We start from the raw sequence: 22,857 nt of genomic DNA, 5'->3' as shown, positions 1-22,857 counted from the left end.
GGTCAGAAAGGACACGTAACTATGTGCTGTGCGGGTAGCAACTACCTCGGCCAGCCCATAGCCCCTTTTCCTAATTCTCGCCTTCCTTTGAAGCAGATTGGCCAGGGCCAGGCGTGCCCTGGGTGCTCGATAAATGCCTCAATGGCCGTGTCACAGCCTCATGTCCCTGTTAAGGGGACGGACCCCTGCCCACCTCCTCCACCCGTCTCGGCCGCAGGGAAGTAACAGAGAGACACAGGGCAAAGCTCTGCTGAGCACAGCAGGGTTTATTTGGCTCGTGGTGCAGGGTCACTGGGAGGCGCTGGGAAGCACTGGGAGGCACTGGGAGGGAGCCAGCAGGCAGCAGGACAGCGGAGAGCCCCAGGACCGTGGGGTGCAGGCGGCTGGGTCCCCATCACTTGACACGAGTGAAGACGGAGGTGCCAACCCTGCGGGGAAGGGGGGTCAGTGGGGTGGGAGTGGGTGCTGCCGGGTGGCAGCGAGGGCTGGGCTCACCTGGTGGCCTTCCAGACGTCCCTGCGGGAGGGGACCCCTTCCCGCAGGAGCCAGGCGGTCTCCAGCACCTCCTTCCCACGGCGGTCCACGAAGCACTGGCCCACAAAGACCGTGGTGGAGTCTGCGTGGGGTGAAACGGGGGCTGAGGGGGGCTGAGTGCTGGTGGCTCCGAGCGGGGGAACCTGGGCCACCTCCCTCCGACAGACAGACGCCCCTGCCACGTGCTCTGGGCAGACAGACAGACCTCCCTGCCCCTTCCCATGGACAAACAGACAAACAACCCGGCTGCCTTCCCCAGGTGGGGAGAGACCCCTTCCCTATTGCCAGGGCAGGCAGACAGTCCTACCAACCCCCCCCAACAGACAGACAGACAGACAACAGTGCTCGCTGGCTGCCCCATGGACATACCTGCAAACTGCCACTGCACGGTGAAGCCGAAGGTGGGCTGCTGCCCCTTGGTACCGGGGGGCTGCAGGACTCCTTGCAGAGGGGACACCAGGATCTGCTTGTCGGTGGCTGCCACCGCGGTGTGGTAGGAGCCGGAGAAGGTCCCGTCCATGTCCAGGGCCAAGAGGGTCATGTTGGAGCCCAGCTCGTTCCTCCAGAGGCCCTGCAGATCGCACTGGGGGCCGGGGGACAGCACAGGGCAGCGTGGCACAGCATGGCACGGCACAAGCACGCAACCCCAAAGGCATGCAACCCCATAACCAGACACCTGCACCCCTGTGACAGCACAGCTCAGCACAGGCCCCCAGCAGCCCTCACCTTCCCGGCGGCAGCGGGGTGGAGGCCGAGCAGGGCCAGGGCGAGCAGGAGGCAGCAGCGGAGGCTCCCCATGGCTGTGCCTGCCAGGGCCAGGCTCTGCCTGCACAGCTCCGGCCCCACTCGGCCCCGTTTATAGCAGCGGGGGCTGTGCGGTGCCTCTGGGCCTCCTGCCAAGGGGCACCCGGTGGTGACGGGCCACCGCCTGTGGTGGCACAGGGGACACCGTGACGTGGGTGCCGCTGCTGGTGCCGCCACGCCACGTGGCAGGGGTCATGGGAAGCAGCACGTCAGCACTAGCCGGGGACCCCGCGGGGTGACCCTCGCACCCAGGAGGGCAGGAGGTGAAGATTTAGTGCCAACACCGCAGGGACAGAGGGGGAAAACATAATTGTGGCCCCGCAGGGGGGGGCACACATGCCTCTGTGTCCTGCTCTGGTGCCAGGGGTGCAGAGCACCGTGCCCACTGGGTCGCTGCCCAGGCACTGTGCCTCTGCCCCAGCTCACCTGGTGGCTTTCCAGTTGTCACTGTGCCATCAGTGTGTGGCCGCAGGAGCCACGTGGACCTCAGATCCAGGAGCTGGTGGCACGCTGGTCCCACGACCAGCCCCAGCAGCATCCCACACAGCCTGGTGGCACGTTGGTACCTGTGCCAGTTTCGGCACATTCTTGTTCACTTCTAGCTCCCATCACCAACCTGCAGGCATGACGCCCCTCCACAAGGAAGCACAAAACACATACCTGGACAATAGTTTATTAAGAACTTGAAATAATCATCCTCTAAAATCTGCTCCCCTGCCCACGCCAGCTCACGGCACGGTGCCAGACCAGGCCAGGGGCTGTCGGGGCTGGGATTGTCACCGGCCCCCCAGGGATTGTTCCAGCGGGACCCCCCCCAGATGCGGGGGTCAGCCCAGGGGGCCACACACTACAGCATCCATGTGTCTACTTGTGGGTGGTGGGGGCGGCCGCATCCTGCACCCGGCCCCTACCCTACCAGCCACAGCCTGCAGGAGAGGTTACGCTTGCTCCTGGGCACGAGGGGTGCAGGGGGGGATCCTGCAGGCTGCCGGAGCCCTGAGGAGGGGACAACACAGGGCACAGCAGCACCCTCCCATCTGCGACAGGACCCAACCCGTGCCTCCGGCCCCCTCGTGTGCAGCAGGAGCCCCCCCGAGGTGAGGTGTACGTAGCTTAGGGGCTGAGGAGGTAGGGAAGGAAACAGCAAGTTGAGCATCCTTAAAGAGAGGAAGGCACGGGACAAGGTCCCTGACTTCCATCCGAGGCCACAGGGCCCAGGTTATCCCCATTGCTTTGCTCGCTGCCAGCAGGCACAGGGCTGGAGGGGGCCGGGGGGGCACGGGGTGCCCGGCCAGCTCGGCTCTCCAGGGCCAGCTGCATGCTCCAGATGCTGAGGGGCCGCATGTAAGCCAGCGAGCGGTAGACTTTCTTCTCACAGTAGGCTTCGGGGGTCTGGAAGGCCATGCCCAGCTGCTCCCACACGGTCCTGTAGCAGCCCTCAGCCGTATGAAAGCCCTCCTGCACCATCCCCTGGGGGAAGAAGAGGAAACCATCAGCGAAAAAGAGGACACCAGCTCAAAGAGGACACCGGCCGCCTCCACCCGCGGCCCCTCCACTCACCTCCTGGATCATGGTGGCAGCCAAGGCGTAGACCACGCCGATCCACACCTCGCTGGACTGCACGCTGGAGGTGTCGGGCACACCGCTGGGCCGCATGCCGTTCACTGCCCCCATGGTGCCACCGGCGAAGCCCATGACGTTCTTCTCAAAGATGGTCTGCAGGGCGCTGACAACGTGGCTCTTGGGGAAGACCTGCATGGAGAGAGAGGCTTGGTGAGCTGGGAGTAGTTTCTATAAGAAATGGGATGGAGAATACCAGCAAAATGCCTTTTTCTTCCACAACGAGAGAAAAGCAGCTGCTCGGGGGAGATGCAGAACTTGGTGCCCGCTTCCTGGTGGAGTCCACACTTGGACTGGCCATGTTTGAATTCCTGGTTATGGACAAGGAAATTTAGATTCAGCTCCGTGGAATAATTAAAATCAGGGCTGTTTTTACTGATTTCAGCAGGACTTCAATCCCTGCAGCTGCGCTGCCAGGCAGCGATGCAGGACCGTGGCCCCAGCCAAAGGTTGAAGCGAGCAGGGACAGCATGGCCCTGAGGCTGGACCGTGACATGTCCTGTGGCTCACCGGATCTGGCACAAGAGGCTTGAAACTTTCACCCCTAGTAAAAGTTAAAAAGGTCTGTGAAAGGTCAGCCATGCTCGCTACACAAACAGCCGCTTCGGGAGAAGAGGGGAGGAAGCACAGAGCCTGCCCCGTACCCCCACCTGACAGGGGAAAAAAACCAAGTTATTCAACAAACTGCAGCCAAAAGCTCAGGACACTTCGGACAGCTGAGTAAGCTCTTGCAAAACCAAACCAAAACAGAACAACCCGAGCATGAAGAGGCCAACTGCCCCAAACAGCACAGACAGTTGCACGAGGACAAAGAGCCTCTGCACGCAGCTGAATGTAAATAATGCTTTTCCACGGCTTGCTGGGGATGAAAACCAAAAATGCATTGGCGGTCACTGCCTGGGAGCAGGCTAACCCGGTGGCTTCTGTGGGCTCATCAGGGAAAGGCAGCGGGTCCCTTTTATCTGTGCTGAAGCCAAGCATCTGATACAGTCATGTTTCTGGTGTGGCTGTGGATCTGGAGATAAGCACCAGCACTGCTTGGGAAGCCTCTTCTCCTGCGGGATGGTTTGGGGCAGAGTTTTTCTTCAGGGCTGAGGCCACTGATTTTTCTTACTTTGCGTTCCCTCACTGACCTGTACGCACAGCAGGAACGCGTTACAAGCAGGAGTGCTGCCAGCAGGGCAAGTGATCAAAACACATGCAAAAAAAAAAAAAAAAAAAGGATGACCGTAGTAAGCAGAGAAGTTCATCAGTGCAGCCTCCAGCAAGCTCAAAGCTCACCGGGCAGCAGAGAACAACACCTCAAGCAGCAGAGTCCAACATCAACAGAAACAAGAGGCGAGATTTTGGACCATGCCACTTTTTCCGCATCCAAAAATGCTGCTGGAGCACCGCAGCTGTGAGAAACTAAGTTGTTTTTGCAGTGGGGAATTTTTTCTTCTGTATTCCAAGGTGGTTGTGTAGTCATAACAAGGAGAAATGTTAAGTAGGTAAGTAGACAGTAGGAGGCCTCGCTGTTCCAAAACAAGGTGGAAGCTTGAGAAAAACAGGATGAGCGGTGTGGGAAACAGTAAAACAAAGATCACAGGTTCTCAAAACGTAAGAAAGGAGAAATTAAGCGGTTGAAAAAGAGAAAAATTGTTCATATATGGTATAGAGGAGCATTGAGTAGCTTGTGAACCTGTAGTACTCAGCCCTGAGGAAACAGGGGAGGTGATCAGGCATTGAGTAGTAGGAAATAAAAGGTTACGATTTGTTTACTAAAATGCACTCCTGATTGACAGTACGCCTGCCATTGAAACTGCAAATAAAATAGCTTCACAGAAGATCCTGTCTGAAGAAAATTATTCGAGACGTTTCTCACACAGCACAGAGCTGGAGGGCAGCTCCCCAAATCCTGCAGGCTGCTCGCAGGGGAGGGCTCTTGGGGCAACCTCTCGGCACCAGCAGAAGCGACCCACGGCCCTCGGGCACCCGGCGGGCTGCTCCGTGCTTCCACCAGCCCCGCAGAGCCCTGCTCTCCAGCAGCAGGGTCTGTCTCTTCCCCGCTGCTTGGAAATAACCCGTAGCAGGGCTCTCTGCCGCCCCGCTGCGTCCCAGGCGCTGCGTTACTGCTGCTGCTCTTGCTGCCCCCTTGTTGCATTTGAGCAGTCTCCAGCCCGTTCTCCTCTCGCAACCACACAGCTGCAGCTTTTCATGCCCCAAATCAACCACCATCTCCTCCAACACTCACTCAGGACTTCACACCAGGCAGCGCACAGCATGTGAAAACGCGTGTTTTCTCCCCCCCCACCTTTTTTTTTTTTTTTTTTTTTTTTTAAACAAATACCATTTTGCTGAGAACAGCGCCCAGCGGGACCTGGCTAGCAGTGTGCCAGGCTTGGGGGAGGCTGCAGGCTCCTGCCGCACAGCCTGTTCCTCAGCACTCATTTTTGCACTGTTTCGCCTCAAACAGCCTTCACCCCACTGCTGCCCCATGCACAGCAGGTGCTGGAGCCCCCCCAAGCCCACAGCAGGCGCTCACCCTGCTGCAAGCAAAGCCTCCCCAGTCCCCCCCCCCTTTTACCTCCAGCTCCCCCTGGTCCAGGCCACACGCCCCCAGGAACCACTGCCCCGCACACTGGTCCGACATGATGCTGCTGGAGGTGTCGCTCCCGCTGCTGTCGTAGTTGTAGTACTTTCCTGGAAAATGCAAAAAAAAAAAATAAATAAATAAAATTAATAAAAATTAATAAAAAAAGCCAGCTGCGTGGCTTCCCACCGGCCAGCACCCACCGTTCCACAGCAACCTCTCGAAGGCCTCCTTGCCCTTCTGCAGGATGCCGCTGTACTTCTGCTGGGTCTCCTTGTCCCCCAGCACCTCTGCCATCTCGCACATCACCCGGACAGCCGCCAGCCACAGCCCCCCGCAGTAGGCACTGCCGGAGCAAAAAGAAGGACAGCAGGCATTGGCAGCGTGGCACAGAGCCCCCAAGGAGGGATGGGGAGCGTGCCCCCCAGCTCCTGCGCTCCCCGGAGGCTGCTCTCCACCACCCGCCCCCCTGCTCACCTGGCTCCGTTCACCACCCACGCGTCGTACGTCTGGTCAGCGAAGCCCCCGTTCTCGATCAGCCCGTCGTTGTCCGTGTCAAACCGCAGCTCCGACTCCATCACGGCCTGCAGGAGGCAGGGGGAGGATGGCACAACCCCTTTCGGGATGCCTCCCACCTCCCGTGTCACCCCTACCCAGGGTGTCCCCACCCCGTCCCCCGGTAGGTACCTGGCAGACTGGCCACATGTCCCGCAGGTACGGCGCGTCGTGCGTCAGGTAGTAGTCGCGATACACCTGCAGCACGAACTTCAGGTTCAGGTCCTTCCAGTTGGCCGTGTCGTGGATCAGGTAGGCGTTGACGCGCTGCCAGGGCTCGTCGTCTGCGAGGGGATGGAGAGGATGCAGCAGGGCTCAGAGCACGCGCTGCCACCCTCATCCTGCACCGCCAGGGCCACCCAAGCCTCTTATCACCAAGCCTCGTATCGTTTTTCTCTCTTACAGAGGAAGGGACGTGCTGCACCCCTCACCTGGGTCCCCGATGTCGTGGGGCACCACGTTTTTCAGCTTCACCTGGGCCGTCTGGCCGCTCATCAGGTACTGCCGGGGCTCCACGTCCTCGTTTATCACTGTGACGGCTGGAAGGGATGCAGGGGGTTAGCAGTGTAGGAGACACCACAGCGAGCCCCGTGGCCCCCATCCCATACTACAAAGCCAAGCCGGAGGACCCCACGTGGCTGTAAGCGAGGCGGTGGCACCAGCCAGGGCAGGAAGGGAAGCCTAGGGGGCTCAGCTCCCTGCTGGCAGAGCAGCCTCCAAGCACACCCAGAGCACCAGGGTCTGCAAACAGCCCCACACTTCTCCTGGAGGGGCACGAGGAGACCTGCTGGGATCAGGGACTGCCCCAGCACGGCAAGAGCACGTCCTAGTGCTAAACGGAGATGCCAAGGGGCACCAGCAGGGCATGGCACAGGGGGGTTTGCAAATCCCAGGGCTCAGCAGAGGGGCTGGAGCGGGATGCTGGCTCCGCAGCACCAATCCCTACAGCAGAAGCCATCTCAAACCCTCTGCCAGCTCACCGATGTCGTACTGCAGGCTGATCTGCAGCTTGGGCCACAGCATGATGAGGGCGAAGGAGGCGTAGAAGTGGACGTCGTAGGTGTTGTACATGCGGTACTCCTGCCCTGCAAGCACCGGAGGGGTGGTGAGGGAGGGCAGACCTGCCGTGGGGACGTCAGGAAAGGCAGGTCCCCCCTCCCCGTGCCACACAGGCCTTCACCCCATGGGGGCTGCTCAAACCACCCAGGGTCAGCGATGGGGAAGGGTGCGTTTGGGACCGTCCAACGTGTCCCTAGGAGTTACCTTCTAAATAAGCAAACCTTCCGTACTCCCGCAGGACAGGGAGGAGGTGGGACAGGCTGGCCACCCCCGGCGTCTGCAGCTCCTGGGGGAGGCAGTCGTGGGGCAGCTCCAGCCAGACGGTGCCCCCATCCGTCATGAAGTACAGCTCGTTGAACAGCGCCGACTTGTACCAGGAGGGCAGCTGGCTGCGGGGGGGTAAAGACAGGGCAGATTCAGCCTCCTCGGCCCCTGCTGTCCCCTGCGGGGTCACCGTCCCCACCCGTGTCCCACCTGTTCTCCAGGACTGGCTTCTGCCACGCGTCGATCTTCCTCTCCCACTCCTCGTAGTGCGCCAGGGCGTAGCGCGCCAGGGCAGGAGCCGCGTCCCCGTTGCTGCCGAAGAAGCGCGTGTACCGCCTGCCGAGAGCATTTTGGAGTCAGGGCCCAGCCCAGGGGACACCCCAAGGGGACGTGGGCACCCCAGCAGCTGTCCCCGAGCCACCCACCTGAGGTGCAGCTTCTCCTTGGAGCCGAAGTGGACGCGGGGCATGTCCCACGCCAGGGCCAGCTCCAGCGTCTGGTGGCCCCGTGCGGGCACCGTGCAGGTGGCACACACGGCTGCTGCTGTCTCCTCGCCCTTTGCTGTCACACTGCTTCTACCTGCCAGGAAAATTAGATTAAAAAAAAATGTCCACGGATGTCTAGGGAAGCCTAGAGAGCCCCAGGGGAACAAGGCTTTTGGGGCACGCCCCAGCACCCTGCACGCCCCAGGGTACATCCGTTGCGTTTCGGAGATGGCACTAGCGCACACGAGTAACTGCTTTTTGCCACCAGGACAAAAATACCTGCTGTGGGCGGAGGGGGTTAAAAAAAAAAAAAAAAAAAAAGTCATGGAAGCAGAGGAAAAAATGAGGCAGGAAAACCAGCAGGCATGTGTGGAATGGCTGGCACACCCCGTCACCGGGACCGCGTGGCTGCCAGCCCAGGCACCGGCACTTTGTGGTGACAGCCGTCGCCTCCAGGTCTCCAGAGGGTGCTTGAACTGTGCCCTTATTTAAGAAGCACCCTCAGGCGAGCAGGTAATTATATGCTGGTCCTGACATGTGTAGCAGGTAAACTCATTAAGGCAGCGATTTTCACAGCAGCACAGATCCTGCCGACGATAACAGTGAGCGTGCACGAAGGAAGGAGACCGCATCCCGGCGGCTCCGCGCGCCCTTTGCAGACAGCAGGTAGCAGACAGCTTTCCAGAAATGTTTATGCAAGCGATGACATAACCCGAGCTTCACGAAATCCTGCAGAGGCACGGTGCCAGCACTGCGGATCCGTCAGCGCTACCTCGTTTGCAGGCTGGCCTTGGTGGCGGCAGCAGGTTGCCAGCACGGGCGGCGAGGTGCTGCCCTGCTCCAAAGCAGCCGGCTGCAGGAGCGAGCAGGCAGCTGAGGATGACGCAGAAGCAACAAGGAAATACCAGAGACCTTCAGGAAACCCTCGCAGCAACAAGAGGGCAGCACGCTGCGCCGGCTCCAAGGCTCGGGAGCTGCTCAGTGCTCCCTGAACAAATGGGAACCGGCTCGGCTGGCGGCGTGAACTCGAGGAAGGCGGCCGGGCACACAAGCCTCGGGCGGATGGGACATTGGGACATGCAATTAATGCAGCCTGAGAGCAGCCCTGAAATGGTGCAAGCAGCTTGTGGGGAGCCACAAGGTCAGCACGACAGGCAGCAGGGAATTTGGAGACAGACTGAACCCCACTTAAGTTCCTTAATTCAGGAGTCGGGAACAAGCCCCAGCATCACGGAGAGCAGGGCTGGAGCCACAGCTCAGTAGCCCGGTGGAGCAGCTGGCACCTCTGTGCTCTCCCTGCACCCTACAAGGGACGGGAAGCTCCTGGGGGAGCTTCCTGCAGACACCACACATCCCACGGCCACGAGAGGGCCCCAGGAGAAGGGAAACCCACCCTTGGTGAGCGCAGCACGGCTGGCACCCTGTAGCCCCCCCGGGTACTCACCAGAGGGGGACTCCAGCTTGCCGTCCTGCAGGAGGTCTTGCCACACATCCCTGCCCGACCCCGTGGGATCAAACGTGGTGAGGTGGGTGACAACTGTGCCAGCCTGGGGATGAGCAGAGCATCAGGAAATGCGATTAAAATCCCCCCCCCAGAGCTGTACTTTTGGCAACAACAACCCACCAGCAATCCTACACTTGCTCCCCATCGATGCCACCTCCTGGTGACCTGAGAGCTTCACCCACAGCTTCTCTTCCTGCAGACCCCACTCAGCACCCAGCTCCGGGGCTGTCCCCAACCCAGGGCCACCACCAGGAGCAGCCCTCCCCGTGGCACAGCCCCATCCCTGCTGCCAGCCCTCACCTTCTCCCGGGCAGCCACGGCAAACGTGAAGGGGTTGGTGGGGGTGCAGTGGTGCAGCAGGACGCCGGCCACCCGCTCGCCGCCCTCCTGCAGGGCAAAGGGCTCGTTCCAGTGCCCCCCGCTCTTGTCCGCCTTCGTGCCCGTGCCGTTCTGCATGCTGAACATGATGGACACCTCCACGGGCTCCTCGTTGCCGTTCTCCACCTCCCAGATGAACACTGCCACCGGCAGGCTGGAGTCCTGGGGGGACACAACATCACATGCAGGGCTCACAGCGCTCGGGACTGCTGAGCCGGGGGTATTTGGGGAGCATTTGGTGCCCAAATCCAGATGCTGGGCAGCACGCAGAGCAGTGCTGCAGGCTCAGGAGGGTGTCTCAGCACGTGCTGGTGCCTGCTGCCAGCTTCCTCCCGTGCCTCGCTGGGGTAAGAGCAAGGTCAGGGCTGTTGGCAGCTTCCCACCCTCGCCTGGGGCTGGGGATGAGCAGTGGAGAGGGGAAAAACATTGGGAAAGCCCAGCTGGGAAACCCCAGCTAATGAGCAGCCCTTCCCATGGGGACGTCAGGCAGAAGGCAGCTGTGGTGCTCAGGAGCAGCTGAGCAAGCACCCGCACGTGAGGGCTGCGGGTGTCCTAAAGCCTTGCGGGCCCAGGGCCTGCCTCTCGGGGTGGGCAGGAGCTGGGACGGACACCCAGCAAAAGCCAGGGCAGGGAATAAGCAGGACACGGTGTCAAAGCACAGAGAAGGGAAAGGAGCAGCTGCCGGAGCTGGAAGGGACAACCCCTGGCAGCACCGGTCTGGATTTAACAAGTCTTGCCAGCAGCTGGCACCAGAGATGGGATATGAGGACCAAAAAGCCCAGGCTGGGAAAGAGAATTAACACGGAGGAAAGCCTGGCTGGCTTCAGACAGTGCCTCGGCGGCATCTCCAGGAGCACGGGGACCACGAAAACACCACCTCATCCCCCTGCTCCTCCCAGGGCAAGGGCAAAACCACAGCAGCATGCCAGGGCACGGAGCAGTGCTCGGGGCTTGCCTCACCTTGTAGTCGTGGGGGATGACCGGGGAGACCTGCCGGCACGTGAGCACCACGTTTTGCCCCGGCAGCTCGTAGACCATCCAGGCGCGGGGGTACAGCGCGTGGTAGAAGGCGTAGTGCCCGCAGTACCCCCAGTTCCAGCCCTGCAGCTTGCTGGGTTTCTCCACGGACAGGACCTGCTGGTAAACCGTCTGCCCCTTGCGACGCAGGCACACCGTGAACTGGGGAGGAAAGGAGCACGAGAGGGGCGAGATGAGCCCCGCCGCGGGGGGGTCTCGGTGGCACAAGCAGGGCGCGGCGCCCAGCCCCGTGCTGGCCCCGCTCCCCGAGCTCAGCATTTTGGGGAGCCAGGGAGCCCTACCTGGTCGGCGATGACCGTCCCGTAGTGGTATTTCCCGGGGTTCAGCTGCCAGCGGCAGAACTCGCCCCGCCAGCCGCGCGTGATGGTGCCGCCACCGATCCCGCCCAGCGGGCAGCCTGGGGGACACAGGGGTCAGCTCCCCAATTCCCAGACACCTCACCACCCTCCTTGTGCCTTGGCTGCCCCACGCAGCCCCCACCTCGCCTCCCTGTGCTCCCCAAATTCTCCCTGCCCCCACAGGGTCCCCGCTGCCACCAGCTCCCACAGCGCCCCGTGCCCAAACCCGAGCTCACCGTAGATCTGCTGGAGAGGGACGGCACACAGGAGGTCAATGAAGGCGGATTTCTTCTCGATGCAGGTTTTCTTGTACCACCACCTGAAATACCTGCAAGGAAACCAGGAGGAAGGGTGATGCACTTCCATGAAGAGGACCATCAGAGATCTCCTTGCTGTGAGGATCCAGCCCTGGATGAGCGGGCTGGTGCTTGGTGCTGAACCATCTGCGTGCCTGTGCAACCAGACAGGGCACACACACAGCCATGCAGCACGGCGCTGAGCAGGGACAGCAACGGGGAAAGGCTTTTCCAGCAAATTTGGGGGGCGACGACAGCCTGCTCCCTGGTTTGGGAGTCCACGGCCAAGCACCAGGAGAACCGGCCCGTCCCGCTGCTGCTATCTGCGGCTGCATCTGCTGCATCTGCTCCTTTCTCAGCAGCCCCGGTTTGGCAGCGCTCTCCCCCGAGGGGACGTGCCTTCACTCAGCGCCCGCCCAGCAGCTCCCCGAAGGGTTTCTGGCTCGGGGAGGGAAGGAGCCCCCCTAGAGCTGGGGCTGCTGCCGCCCAGGGGCACCCAGACCCTTAGGAGGGGGGTGGCAGGGGAACCCGGGTTCTCTCCCCGCAGCACGTAGCGGAGAGGACTGGGATTTTACAAGCAGGAGAAATCCATCCTGCTATGCAGCACGAGGAGCCACACCGGGTCCACAGGGCATTGCTTTCCATGCAGGCAGGCTGTGGAATTAAAACCCGTCCAGGCAGCGCCCAGCCCGCCCCGGCGCCCTGTGCCGCCAGCACATCCTGGTGCACGCGGGGGCACCGAGCCCTGCGGGGCTGCACAGGGGCAGCAGGGGGGTCTGCACCCCACTTTGCATCCTCTGAAGGTCTGGGGTGTCCCCTTACGGGACCCCACAGCCACCTCGGGATGATGCAGGAGCTTTCCAGGTGCCACAGCAGCCTCTAAGTGCACCCTGCTGTGCGCCCCCTTTGCGCAGGGGGCAGGGGTCTCCGTTTATTTGACACCCACACCAGGTGAGGCCGCACCACAAGCAGGGTTTCAGCAGCTCGAACCCACAGCCCGAACCCTCAGCTGGTGCAGCAGCACCCAGGATCTAATCATCCCCATGGCCAAACACGCCCCGAGCCCGCAGCACGGCCCCGTCCTTCGTGCTGGTGGCACGCAGGGCCCGGTGGAGGCAGCCTTGGCCACGTCCTTGGTGCCAGCAGCCGGCACGGGGCTGCGTGCTGCCGGCAGAGCCCTCTGCACCCCAACCCCTTCTCCTCCAGGATCTACCCAGGGAGCCACCACCGGCGCATCCCCAGCGAGCTGGGCAGGGGGACGTGCGAGCCGAGCGGTGGCCTCCACCTGCAGCCTCCGGAGGAGGCCGGGAGCAAGGCCGAGGGTGGAAAAACGAGCGGAAAAACGGTGACGAGGGCAGAAAACACCGAGAGGGGCTGGGGGGCGAGCGGGGGGGCAAAGCACTGGGGGACAGCAGGGTGAGGGGTGGCAGATGGGTGGCAGACCAGTGCCTCCCAGTGCTCCCAGTGCTCCCAGCACTCAGCATCACCCCCTTCCCCACCCCCCCGACCCCCACGCCGTGCCACCCCCCGTTAATCCCCAATCCCCCCAATCCCCCCCGCTTACCGCAGCGCCAAGCCGACGTGCCTCAGGACATCCCGCAGCGGCACGTCCCCGGCTCCGTAGGGCCGGCGGGGCTGCGGGAAGCGGTGTGCGAGGCAGAGCCGCCAGCCGGCCGCCGCCACGCCGCGGCCCCGCGACGCCCCCTGGTAGCCCCCCATCAGCGGACCCGGACCCGGACCCGGCCCCGGCCCCGGCCCCGGCCCCGGCCCCGCGCCCGCCATGGCCCCGCCGCGCTCCCGGGCGCGCCCTTTCCTTTGGCGCGCCACGCCCCCTCCTTTTATCGGCCACGCCCACCGCGCTCCGGCCACGCCCCCTCCTCCTCCTCCTCCCGCCCTCCTCCCCCGGGGCCGTGACGGAAATTGCCGAAGGTGCCCGAGCGCCCGGCGCCCGCCCGCCCGAGGGGGTGCCGGAGGTTGCCGAGCGCCGCCGGAAGTTGCCGAGCTGGGGGGGGGGGGGGGGGGTGGCCTGAGGTGGTGGGTGGGGGGTGGGGGAGGGCGGAAGTGGAGGTGAGTGAGGGGCTGGAGGAGGAGGAGAGGGGGGTGTGGGGGGGGTGAGAGCCCTCCCCAAATTTTTTGGGGGGTGTTTTTGTGAGTGGGGGGGCGCCGAGGGGGTGTGGGAGGGGAAGGAAGGGGAGCGGCTGCGCGCGGGCTGTGTGGGGGCGCTGGGGCTGGGGCGTGGAGTGGGGCCTGCGCCTGGGCCTAGGCCCGGGCCTGGGCCTAAGGGGTGGGGGGGGGCTGGGGCCGGCCCTGTGCCCCCCCCCCGCGGGTGTTTGGCTGCTGTGGGCATGGCTCTGGCCACCCCTATCCCCCCCCCATGGGTGTTTGGCTGCTGTGGGCACAGCCAGAGCCATCCCTGTCCCCACTCCCGGGGGTGTCTGCCTGCTATAGGCACAGCTCGGGCCATCCCTGTCCCTCCCCATGGGTGTGTGTCTGCTCTGGATGTGGCCAGGCTCGCTGCTGTCCCCCCCCCGCGGGTGTTTGGCTGCTGTGGGTATGGCTCTGGCCACCCCTGTCCCCCCCACGGGTATCTGCCTGCTGTGGTATGGCCAGGGACATCCCTGCGTCCCCCCCCCAGGGCTGTCTGTGTGCTATGGGCACAGCTGAGGCCTTCCTGTTCCCCCACACGGGTTTCTGTCTGCTGTGGGTATGGCTAGGGCCATCCCTGTCCCCCCTCCCGGGGATGTCTACCCCCTGTGGGTTGGGCTAGGCCTACCCCTGTCCCCCCACCATGGGTGCTTGCCCCCTGTGGGTATGGTCATGGCCATCCCTCTGTCTCCCCCAGTGTCCCCACTCAGCCCGTCTGCTCCATGGCACCACCCCAACCATTTTTCTCTTTCTTTCCCTCTCCCCGTGCCCCCAGTTCCCTGTGGCAGCTTCGCAGCGGGGCCATGATCGAGGTGGTGGCCAAGCTGGGCCGCGGGCCCGTGTTCCTGGCCGGGGAGATGCTGGAGTGCGTGATCACCTTCACCAACCCTCTGTCAGCAGCCTCCACCTCTGCCAGCAGGTATGGACGGCGGCACCGGGCCCTACTCCACGCTCACCCCTACAGAGGCAGCACCAGCACAGAGCTGACAGGGGTACCCGGTGGGGCTGTGGGGCTGTGGTGCCAGCTCAGCCACCGGTCACTTCCCCACCCAAGGTGCTCCCTAATGGTGCTTCGTGCCATCTCCATTTCAGGGCGGAAACTGAGGTAATAGTTATGGTTTTCTGCCCCCAAGGGAGACACTGGAAAAAAAAAAAAAAAAAAGTATGCAGGCAGAGGCACTGGGAGAGGTGCGTTTAAGTGCCCCTCAAGTGGCAGCAGAATTGCTGGCAGAAAATGAAGCCAAACTGGCTATCGAGGTGGGATATCTAGTTACACCGGAGTGAGTCTCTCGGGGCAACAGGCAGCAGCGTCATCATTTCCTACGTCTGTGGAGGGAGCCGTGTGTGGCAGCGAGCTGATGGGGCAGCGTCATCCCCGCTTCCAGAGCTGGCAGTAGCCAAAGGGGCGAGCAGTGCCGGGAGGGAGGAAGAGGCTGACTTCCGTGGTAGCCTTTTCTGTGGCCCAGCCTTTTCTGTGGCCCAGCCTTCGGGCACTCCCCTCTCCTTGACTCAGCTGTGCCCAGAGCAGGCGCTGAGCAAAGGTGACAAGATAAGGAGCTTCCTACCTTGGCTCACGGGCGTGACTCACCCGCAGCCTCCGTGTCAGCAGTGTGTGGCCTTGTCTGATGTTCCAGGGGTGGAGGTGGTTTTCCTGCCCTGTGTCCTTCCTTCCCGGGAAGTGTTGATGTCCTGCCCGGTCAGGTTCAGCACCTTTGCATCACCAGTATGACTGTCCGAGGTGGCTGCTTTGATGGAACCGCTTCCCGGGCTCGCAGTCTCAGCAAAGCAGCCTGCTGCATTGCCACCGGAGGACTCTTTTAAATTATCTTCCTTAACTTTCCGTCGCTTTTTCCTTGTTTCTCTTGCCTGCTGAGCTACACATTCAAATTCAGCCACGCCACAAAGCATCCAGCTTTCCAGAGCTTTGCCTGGTGGGGAGGTGGTGTTATTCTCCCCACTTCTGGGAGCATGGCACATCAGGGAGTTGCTGGCTGTGCTCAGAGGGGAGTTGTCCCTGTTCTTCTGAAACACGTGGCACCGCACAGGTAGACGGTGGGGCAGTTTTGGAGGTTCGCAGCCCGGTTTTGGAAGGTTTATTTGGGAACCTCAGGCCTGTCGTGGTGCCTAGAAAACAGCCTCTTGAAAAAAAAAAAGAAAGTTTTCAAACTAAAAAAAAGCGAGCTACTGACAGTTGTCTAGGTCACAGGAACAGCTAATGGGCTGGTGGTTAGGAGGAGCTGCAGGGAGAAGGGAGAGGTGGGCTCGGCCCCAGAGCAGGATCCCTGCGTGTCCTGGCAGCTGGACGAGGTCTGCTGGTAGGAAGGCACACACAAATTGTGTTTGTCCATCTGGGTAAAGAATTAAAACAATTCAGCAGTATTTCATCAGGCAATACTGAGAATAAATGGAAAATATGCAAAGTGCCGTGTTTGAAGGTGCTGTAATTGTGGTACGCTGACATAAATTTGATAAACATTGTCAGGGCACTCCCTGCTTCCATGCAGCAGACACCTTGTGGAAGAAAACCTTAGGAAAAGGTTAGGAAAAGGAAGAAAACCTTATGAAAGCTGTGCTGGTGCTTTTGGAGGCACAGAGTTGCAACTTTTAGGGCCGGAGGTGTCTGGGCAGAGGATCCAGCGTGTGTTCAGAGGGCAGCCAGGGCACACATGAGATCAAGTGGTGCATAATTAGCCGCAGTGAGTGCAGCAAGGTCTTTCCCTGGTTGATCTGCACGTTCAACTGGTCTGATTAGTCACACCGAGGGATTCCCGTGTGCCACAAAAGATCCCCGTAGCGCCTGAAGTTCTGGTGTCAGTGCTTGCTAATGGGATTGTGATGCTGGATAACACCAGGGGCGCCGGACACCGGCTGCATTCACAAGTCTGCCATTGTTCCTACAAGTCTGAAGGAACAGATACGGGGTTGGGAGCCTGGAAGATTTGTGCAGAGCTGTGGGAGGTGCCTGTGGGGTGACCCGCAGAGGGGTCCTGAGGGGCTTGGAGGGATCCTGGAGGGATTTTGGGTCAGTGGCCAGCTCAGGATTGCCCTGAAGGTGTGTTTGGAGGGGGGGCTGTGGGGATGGCTTCAGCAGCAGTAAAGCAGGGCCCGCTTCGTTCCCAAAAAGCAGTCACGCATGGAGAGGGGCAGGAAAAGCTGCTGTCCTCCAGCCCGAGCTCGCTGCCACCCATGTGGAAGCACAGAGTGAGTTTTGCTCTCCTTTGCCCTCAGCGAGATGCTGGCGTGGGCCAGCGCCCAGATCCACTGCCAGTTTCATGCCAGCGAGAACCGGGTGGCGCTTCCCCCCTCCGACGGCAGCAAGCACGACGTGCAGGCCGAGAACGAGACGGTCTTCGTCCCCAACAGAGGTGAGCGCTCCCCGTTTTTCGGGCAGGGAGGCCGAGCAGGGGTCGAGCAGGCCGCAAGGTGTGTGCCCGAGCCCCTGCTGGCTTCCTGCTGCAACTCCCTGCTGCGTGGCCACCGCAGGACCTCATTAATGCTGAGATCACAGCGGCGCTAGCTTGGAGCAAAACGGGAGGGTTGTCGGTCCAGCTGTTCTGGGAATGTCTCATGGCCTGAGCAGGACGTGAGATATTTCCTCCTCGGCCCCTTCTCTTCCCCATTCCTCCCCGTGAGGGTGAGGCACGGCTGGCCCTGGGTGCAGCGAGTGGCCCCCTCAGCCCGCGCCCCCCCCGGGGGCTGGCCAGGGGCAGCGCTCACGTGAGGTTTTGTCTCTTCCAGGAGAGCGGGGCCAGTGCATCCTGTCCACTCCACCCAAGATCCTGTTCTGTGACCTGCGGCTGGATCCCGGGGAGTCCAAGTCCTGTGAGTCCTGTCTGCTGCTCCCCCTCCCGCAGGGTTCACATCTGGGGGGGCCCTGCGCTCAGAGTGCTGCCAGCAGCCGGCCCTGCTGCTCGCAGGAGGCGAGGGGTGTGAAGTGAGTGCTGAGGAACACAGCCAGAATCTGTTCTCCACGCACTGCAAGGTGTCCCTCAGCTCTGCCCCTGGCCCGTGTCCTTTGGCACAGCTCCATGGTGTGGCTGCAAGGCATGAAGTGTTCCGAAATACCTGGCTGCAGCTGCACGCGCCTGCCTTCCCCTGCCTTTATTTCTTTGGAGGCACTGGAGCATGCTTGGAGTTGAGGCTGGCACCCTCTGCAGGCGTGTGCCTCCTCCTCAGGCCGGGGATGTCCTGGGGATTGCTGTCGTCAACCTGCTCTGGTTGCCCTGTCCTTTCTGCCAGGAAAGTGAGCAATTCTCATCGTCCCTGGCTCGCAGCTCTCTGTGCCTCCCAGCCTCTCAGTGTTCTTCCAGTGGGCCCCCTTTAAGCTCTCCTTCATCGCTGCTTTCCCTTTTTCTCCTTGGAGAGCTTTTTACCCTTTTCAGAGGAGATCTGCAGCAGCTGACTTCCCTGGTTCCAGGGAATGTTTTTGCACCGGGGGCTTCTACCTGACCAGGCAGCTGTGACAACACAAGCATGCGCTGTCACCCCTGGGCTGGTGGCTGCTGACCCAGCCTGTCACCTGGTGCCAGATCTCTGCATTGCAGCCTGGCGTCAGGCTCTGCAGGCTGCACGTGGGCTCATTCCTCGGGATATCCCAGCAGGAATCCACCCGAAACGGGTGATGGACACCTCTCAGGTCAGAGAGTGAGGAAGCCTCAGGTGGAAGGGGCTCTGCTGGAGCATCCAGCAGAGCTGTGAGTGAGAGCACGGAGCCGTGGGCTGTGTGACATGCTGGTTTTGACCAGCCCAGGTAGCTGGGACAGATTGAGGGGACCTCCTCACGTGGTGGCACGGCAGGAGGAAGGTTTGTCACGTGTGGTGCCGCAGTGGGTGACCCCAAAAGCCCTGCTGCATGGCCAGGCTGTGCCGAGCTGCTCGCACCAGTCCCACCGTGTGGTGCTGCTCCCCTCGCACGAGGCCGCAGCTGGCACGCTTGCGGGCCGCTGCTGGGGGCTGCTGCCAGCTCCGTGGAGGCAGAGTTAAGGCTGCGTGGGTGTGTGTCTTAATTCTTCATTTCCTGTTTTTCTGAAGTTTGGGGTTTTGCTGCACGGTTTGGAAAGGCAGAAAGAAGTCAAGAGATCTGAATTCTGCTTCGGCAAAGTACTGTGCTATTAAACCGTGGCAGGAGTTGGCACTTGGGGCTGAGGTTGTGTGAGGCTGTCGCTCGACAGAAGGCCTTGTTTTGGGTTGCTTATGAGCTCCTTCCCCACTACCTTCCCCGTGTTATGGTACCTGCATGTTGAAGGTGACTCACCTCCCGTCCGCTTGACACACTGCCCGGACTGAGCTCTTTAAATTTGTCACCATAAAACATTTTTTTCAAGCCCTCAAGTCATTTCTGTGGCTCTTTCTGCCTCCCCTCTGGTGTTGCAATGCCTCCAAATACTTGGTGGGGAGGGGAGGAAATGGAGGCAGCCCCGACACAAGCCAGAGGGTACGCGGGAGGGTCGGGAAGCATCCAAAGTGCCAGGAATGCGCTTCCTCCCGGGGCCTGCGGGGAGGCTGGCCTTCCAGAGGCTTCCTGAGACTCTGCATTCCTGTGCCAGGCAGCAGGCACCACGTGTTGCCCGTCTTCCTCCCAAAATGCCCCAAAACGCAGTGATCTCAGCTTGGGTTGTCCTCGCTGGGCATGGAGACCCTCGTGGGCACTTCTGCTGAACCTGCTGCAGGGATGGCAGCGGTCTGCAGCAGCACTCCTGGGCCCTCCTGGGAAATTCCTGATTTTCCTCTCTGTCGGGGCAGTTCTCAGCTTTATCAGCACCTCGTTCCAGCCTTTTGTTTGTAGGTGTGAGAGCCTGTGGGCTCTGGTCACCAGCGTGGGCTTTTTTGTCTTTCCAGTCCTCCTTTTTTTTTTTAAAAAAAAAAAAAAAATCCAGAAGTTATATTTAAAACATAACCCTAGCGTTTGATCTGAGCCTCAGCGTTCAGGATGTGCCAGACTCGGGGAAGGATCTGTGGTTGAGCAGCAGGACGCTGCCCTTCCTCTGGCAGGGCGTATCTGCGTCACGGTGGGCAAGCCAGAGGTGGAGGCTTTCCACGGGACGCTGCTTGCACCTCTCCCCTTACACAGCCCGCAGCACGGGAGGGCTGCAGAGTGAATATCAGAAGAGGGATGAGGTGTCGATCAGCATCCCTCTGCCTCGGGTGTTATTTGTGCACAAGTGAGGCAGGGCCCCGAGGAAACCGTGGCTCGTGACTGCTGCTTGAGAGCGTCGCGTTTATGTGGTGCACGAGGCACACTCAGGTCGAACTTGTGATCATTAAGCCTCGTTTGTGTTCCTGGATTTTACACTTTTCGCATTTTTTCGATGCACGACATGTGTATGCTGGAAGCAGTGGATGGTGATGCACGTGGGGTGAGGGGTGCCCTTGAGGGGAAGCTGGGGATGCGCTCGCACCACTCGGGAAAGGAAATTACCAGCACAGGGAGAGAGTGACCTGACAGGGAGCCTGCTTGCCTAGCAATCCTTCTCGTGCTCGTTGCAGACTCGTACTGTGAGACGCTGCCCATAGACGGCCCCCCCTCCTTCCGGGGGCAGTCGGTGAAGTACGTCTACAAGCTGACCATCGGCTGCCAGCGCGTCAACTCCCCGATCAAGCTCCTGCGCGTGCCCTTCCGCGTCCTCGTGCTGCACGGTAAGCCCACGCGCTGCCCTGCCCTCCCTCGGGCACGCTCTGCAGCCCGCCCTGCTGACTCTTCGCCTCCTCCCCAGGCCTCAAGGATTACCAGTGCCCGCAGGATGAGGCCGTCGCGCCCTCAAACCCCTTCCTGGAGGAGGAGGAGGGCCTGAAGAAGGACTCCCGCCTGGCGGACCTGGCAACGGACCTGCTCATGGCAGCCACCTCCCGACGCAGCCTGCGTAGGTCGCTTCCCCTGGGCGGACCTGCTGTCCCCGCTCAGTGCTTGCTGCAAAAACTCCCTTTTCTGGCAAAGCAAGGCTCTGCCTGCGGCTGTGGAGCGGCTCCGTCAGGGCCCACTCGGAGCAGAGTTTGCCACAGGCTCCTCCATGCCAATGTGGTTTGCTGTTGCTCACTGCTGACCTTTCCGAAGGAAATGCTGCTTCCAGGGCCTGTCCTTCCTTCCCAAGCAGCCAAGTTGTGTCTGTTGGGCTCTTTGGGTGACCCAGGCTGCTGTGTGGAGCACAGCCTGCTCCTCCTGCAGCTCTGCCCCCCTCTCTGCTTTCTCCATAGACCTGTACAATATCAGCAGCGGCCGCGGGAAGGTGGGGACCTTCTGCATCTTCAAGACCGTGTATAAGATCGGAGAGGATGTCATTGGGACCTTCAACTTCTCAGGAGACATCCCGTGTCTGCAGGTCAGCGCTGGCCTTGGGTTCACCGTGGGGGACAAGCAGGGCTTTTGGGTGGGCAGGGGGAGAAGGGATTGGGGTGGCACTGAGCTGCTGTGGGGTTTCTGATGAGGTCTCAGCTGAGGAAGGGCTCTGGTTCTCAGCTCACTTGGACAATGGAGGCCCCAGGAGTGTGAGTGTGAGTGTGAGCTCCTGCCTGTTTGCCCCGCAGTTCTCGGTGAGCCTGCAGACAGAAGAGAGCATCCAGGAGGACTTCCAGCGCCGGCGGGGGCAGCCCGTCTCCTTCAGCACCCACGCCCGCCATCAGGAGGCCTGCCTGCACACAGCCCAGAGCAGCTTCAGCCTGCCCATCCCGCTGAGCTCGACCCCGGGGTTCACCACCAACATCGGTCAGTGCCCTGCTCCCGCTGCCAAACCCTCCGCGGGGCCGCGTGGTGTGGGAGGGAGCCGGCCCCGTGCGAGTGGGAGTTATCTGCTTGTCCCCGTGCCAGCGCCCAGGCAGCTGCTGGCCCCGTGGTGCTGGCTGCTGACCCGCCTCTCGCCCGCAGTGTCCCTGAAGTGGAGGCTGCACTTCGAGTTTGTGACCTCGGGGGAGTCAGCGGGGACCTGCCTCGTCCGTGGGAGCCAGCCAGAGGCCGTCACCTGGACCGGGGTGGAGCAGATCGAGGTGGACACTTTCAGCTGGGACCTGCCCATCAAAGTCCTCCCCACCAACCCCATCCTGGCCTCCTACGTCTCGCAGTTCTCCAGCACCAACTCCATCACCATCTGACGGGGGCAGAGCCGGTAGGACCCTGCCACGCCAGGGTGGGCAGCGGGGTGAATCTGGGCTGCGAGGGCTCACCCAAACAGGATCTGCCTCCCGGGGAGCAGCCCTGCCTGTGCCTTGCCCCCTGAGGGGCTTCCAGGAGGAAAGGGCCCAGCCCAGGGAGCGAAACCTTGCAGGAAGGTCCCTGCGGGCCAGCCTGGTGCTGCTGGCTCCTGCTGGGCTCCTGGATGTGGCCGAGGGCTCCGCGTGGAGCCAGGAGGCAGCACTGCAACCGTGACCCAGGACTGCGAGGTGCTGAGCACCCGGGCTGTCCTCTCCCTCTGCTCCTGAGCCCGAAGGCATCCTGCTGGTCTCGGGATCCTCGGGGGGCTGGAGTGAATGCATGCTGTGTGCTGGGGAGCTGGGACGGAGGTCTCCCTGCTCAACAGCCAGCCCCGCGTTTCTACCAAACCTTCCAAAGAGTTTTCCTCTTTGCATGGAAACCTAATAAACACCCGAAGGTGCAAAAGCAGCCTGGGACAGAACGTTTTCCTGCACCCTTCCCGGTGGCAGAGGCAGCGCGATGTTACCACAGTCACTGTCTGGAGACCTCTTTGTTTAATACTTTTATTGCAAGAACAGAAACATCTACACAAGGCTCTGCACAGCACAGGCATGGCACCAGCCGGGGTGGGCTGTGGGGCAGCCAGCTCCACGGGGGCACAGGCAGGTTGCTTCAGCTCCCTGAGCCCCACCAGGGCACCCAAAACCTGCAGCTGGGACAGGGCAGCAGGCACAGGGACGCCAGGCTCCTCCTGGGGACATCTTCCACCAGTTGTCCCCACGTCCCCGCTGCCTGCCCAGGGCTGCTGGCTCTGCTGCAGGGCTGCCCGGGGCTGGCGCGTGGTGCTGGGGGTCCCTTCTTGTCCTGGGAGCTGCAGGAGCAGGGGCGTTAGTGGTTCCAGAGGTGGGTTTTGTGCCCCTCGTGCTCCGGGATGGAGAAGGGATGGGCCAGGGCACGTGGGTGCTGCTCGAAGGGCCACCCAGTGGGCTCCCAGGGGCTGCCTGGCGAGGGGACGGGGGCTGTGGGGGGTTGCGGGGTGATTTGGTCCTGTGGCTCTCTCTTTTTGGGGGCTGTGCCCCGGGAGGACATCCCCTGGGATCTGCTTTCCCACGGGCAGCCTGGCTCGGGGCCCGTCCTCGCCTT

At 61.6% G+C, this 22,857-nt stretch overlaps 3 protein-coding genes across 3 annotated transcripts; 1 reads left to right on the top strand and 2 right to left on the bottom strand.

Annotated features, from left to right (window-relative positions):
• Positions 1 to 246: 246 nt before the first annotated feature.
• Positions 247 to 1,417, bottom strand: LOC309890341 (avidin-like). The gene is made up of 4 exons (XM_082784093.1): positions 1,261 to 1,417; positions 904 to 1,117; positions 496 to 616; positions 247 to 428 (listed from the first exon to the last, which is right to left on the bottom strand). Exons 1-4 carry the CDS (start codon positions 1,330 to 1,332, stop codon positions 395 to 397), a joined length of 441 nt encoding a protein of 146 aa, XP_082640219.1. The 5' UTR covers positions 1,333 to 1,417; the 3' UTR covers positions 247 to 394.
• Positions 1,418 to 2,001: 584 nt separating this feature from the next.
• Positions 2,002 to 13,241, bottom strand: GBA2 (glucosylceramidase beta 2). Its single transcript, XM_082784051.1, has 17 exons — positions 13,012 to 13,241; positions 11,388 to 11,479; positions 11,095 to 11,210; positions 10,736 to 10,954; positions 9,698 to 9,937; positions 9,338 to 9,440; positions 7,834 to 7,987; positions 7,619 to 7,744; positions 7,349 to 7,533; positions 7,066 to 7,170; positions 6,517 to 6,624; positions 6,218 to 6,369; positions 6,008 to 6,114; positions 5,734 to 5,876; positions 5,525 to 5,640; positions 2,899 to 3,090; positions 2,002 to 2,808 (listed from the first exon to the last, which is right to left on the bottom strand). The coding sequence occupies exons 1-17, from the start codon at positions 13,227 to 13,229 to the stop codon at positions 2,497 to 2,499; spliced, it is 2,688 nt and encodes an 895-aa protein (XP_082640177.1). The 5' UTR covers positions 13,230 to 13,241; the 3' UTR covers positions 2,002 to 2,496.
• Positions 13,242 to 14,367: 1,126 nt separating this feature from the next.
• On the top strand, positions 14,368 to 22,622 carry RGP1 (RGP1 homolog, RAB6A GEF complex partner 1). The gene is made up of 8 exons (XM_082784161.1): positions 14,368 to 14,511; positions 16,821 to 16,957; positions 17,331 to 17,414; positions 20,079 to 20,228; positions 20,306 to 20,452; positions 20,784 to 20,908; positions 21,114 to 21,291; positions 21,451 to 22,622. The coding sequence occupies exons 1-8, from the start codon at positions 14,396 to 14,398 to the stop codon at positions 21,672 to 21,674; spliced, it is 1,161 nt and encodes a 386-aa protein (XP_082640287.1). The 5' UTR covers positions 14,368 to 14,395; the 3' UTR covers positions 21,675 to 22,622.
• Positions 22,623 to 22,857: the final 235 nt, after the last annotated feature.

Source organism: Aythya marila (assembly GCF_965140915.1).
Source record: "Aythya marila genome assembly, chromosome: Z".
Taxonomy (NCBI): Eukaryota; Metazoa; Chordata; class Aves; order Anseriformes; family Anatidae; genus Aythya; species Aythya marila.
The sequence above is the reverse complement of the archived record's forward strand: the minus strand, read 5'-3'. Positions and strand labels throughout refer to the sequence as shown.

Coding starts and splice junctions, on each gene's coding strand:
- LOC309890341 (XM_082784093.1), bottom strand. CDS start 1,332: ATGGGGAGCCTCCGCTGCTGCCTCCTGCTCGCCCTGGCCCTGCTCGGC. Junction 1,118..1,260: donor ACCCCGCTGCCGCCGGGAAG/GTGAGGGCTGCT, acceptor CCCGGCCCCCAG/TGCGATCTGCAGGGCCTCTG. Junction 617..903: donor CGTGCAGTGGCAGTTTGCAG/GTATGTCCATGG, acceptor CACCCCACGCAG/ACTCCACCACGGTCTTTGTG.
- GBA2 (XM_082784051.1), bottom strand. CDS start 13,229: ATGGCGGGCGCGGGGCCGGGGCCGGGGCCGGGGCCGGGGCCGGGTCCG. Junction 7,171..7,348: donor AAGGTTTGCTTATTTAGAAG/GTAACTCCTAGG, acceptor CGGTGCTTGCAG/GGCAGGAGTACCGCATGTAC. Junction 6,625..7,065: donor CAGCCTGCAGTACGACATCG/GTGAGCTGGCAG, acceptor CATCCCTTCCAG/CCGTCACAGTGATAAACGAG.
- RGP1 (XM_082784161.1), top strand. CDS start 14,396: ATGATCGAGGTGGTGGCCAAGCTGGGCCGCGGGCCCGTGTTCCTGGCC. Junction 20,909..21,113: donor GAGACATCCCGTGTCTGCAG/GTCAGCGCTGGC, acceptor TTTGCCCCGCAG/TTCTCGGTGAGCCTGCAGAC. Junction 21,292..21,450: donor GGGGTTCACCACCAACATCG/GTCAGTGCCCTG, acceptor TCTCGCCCGCAG/TGTCCCTGAAGTGGAGGCTG.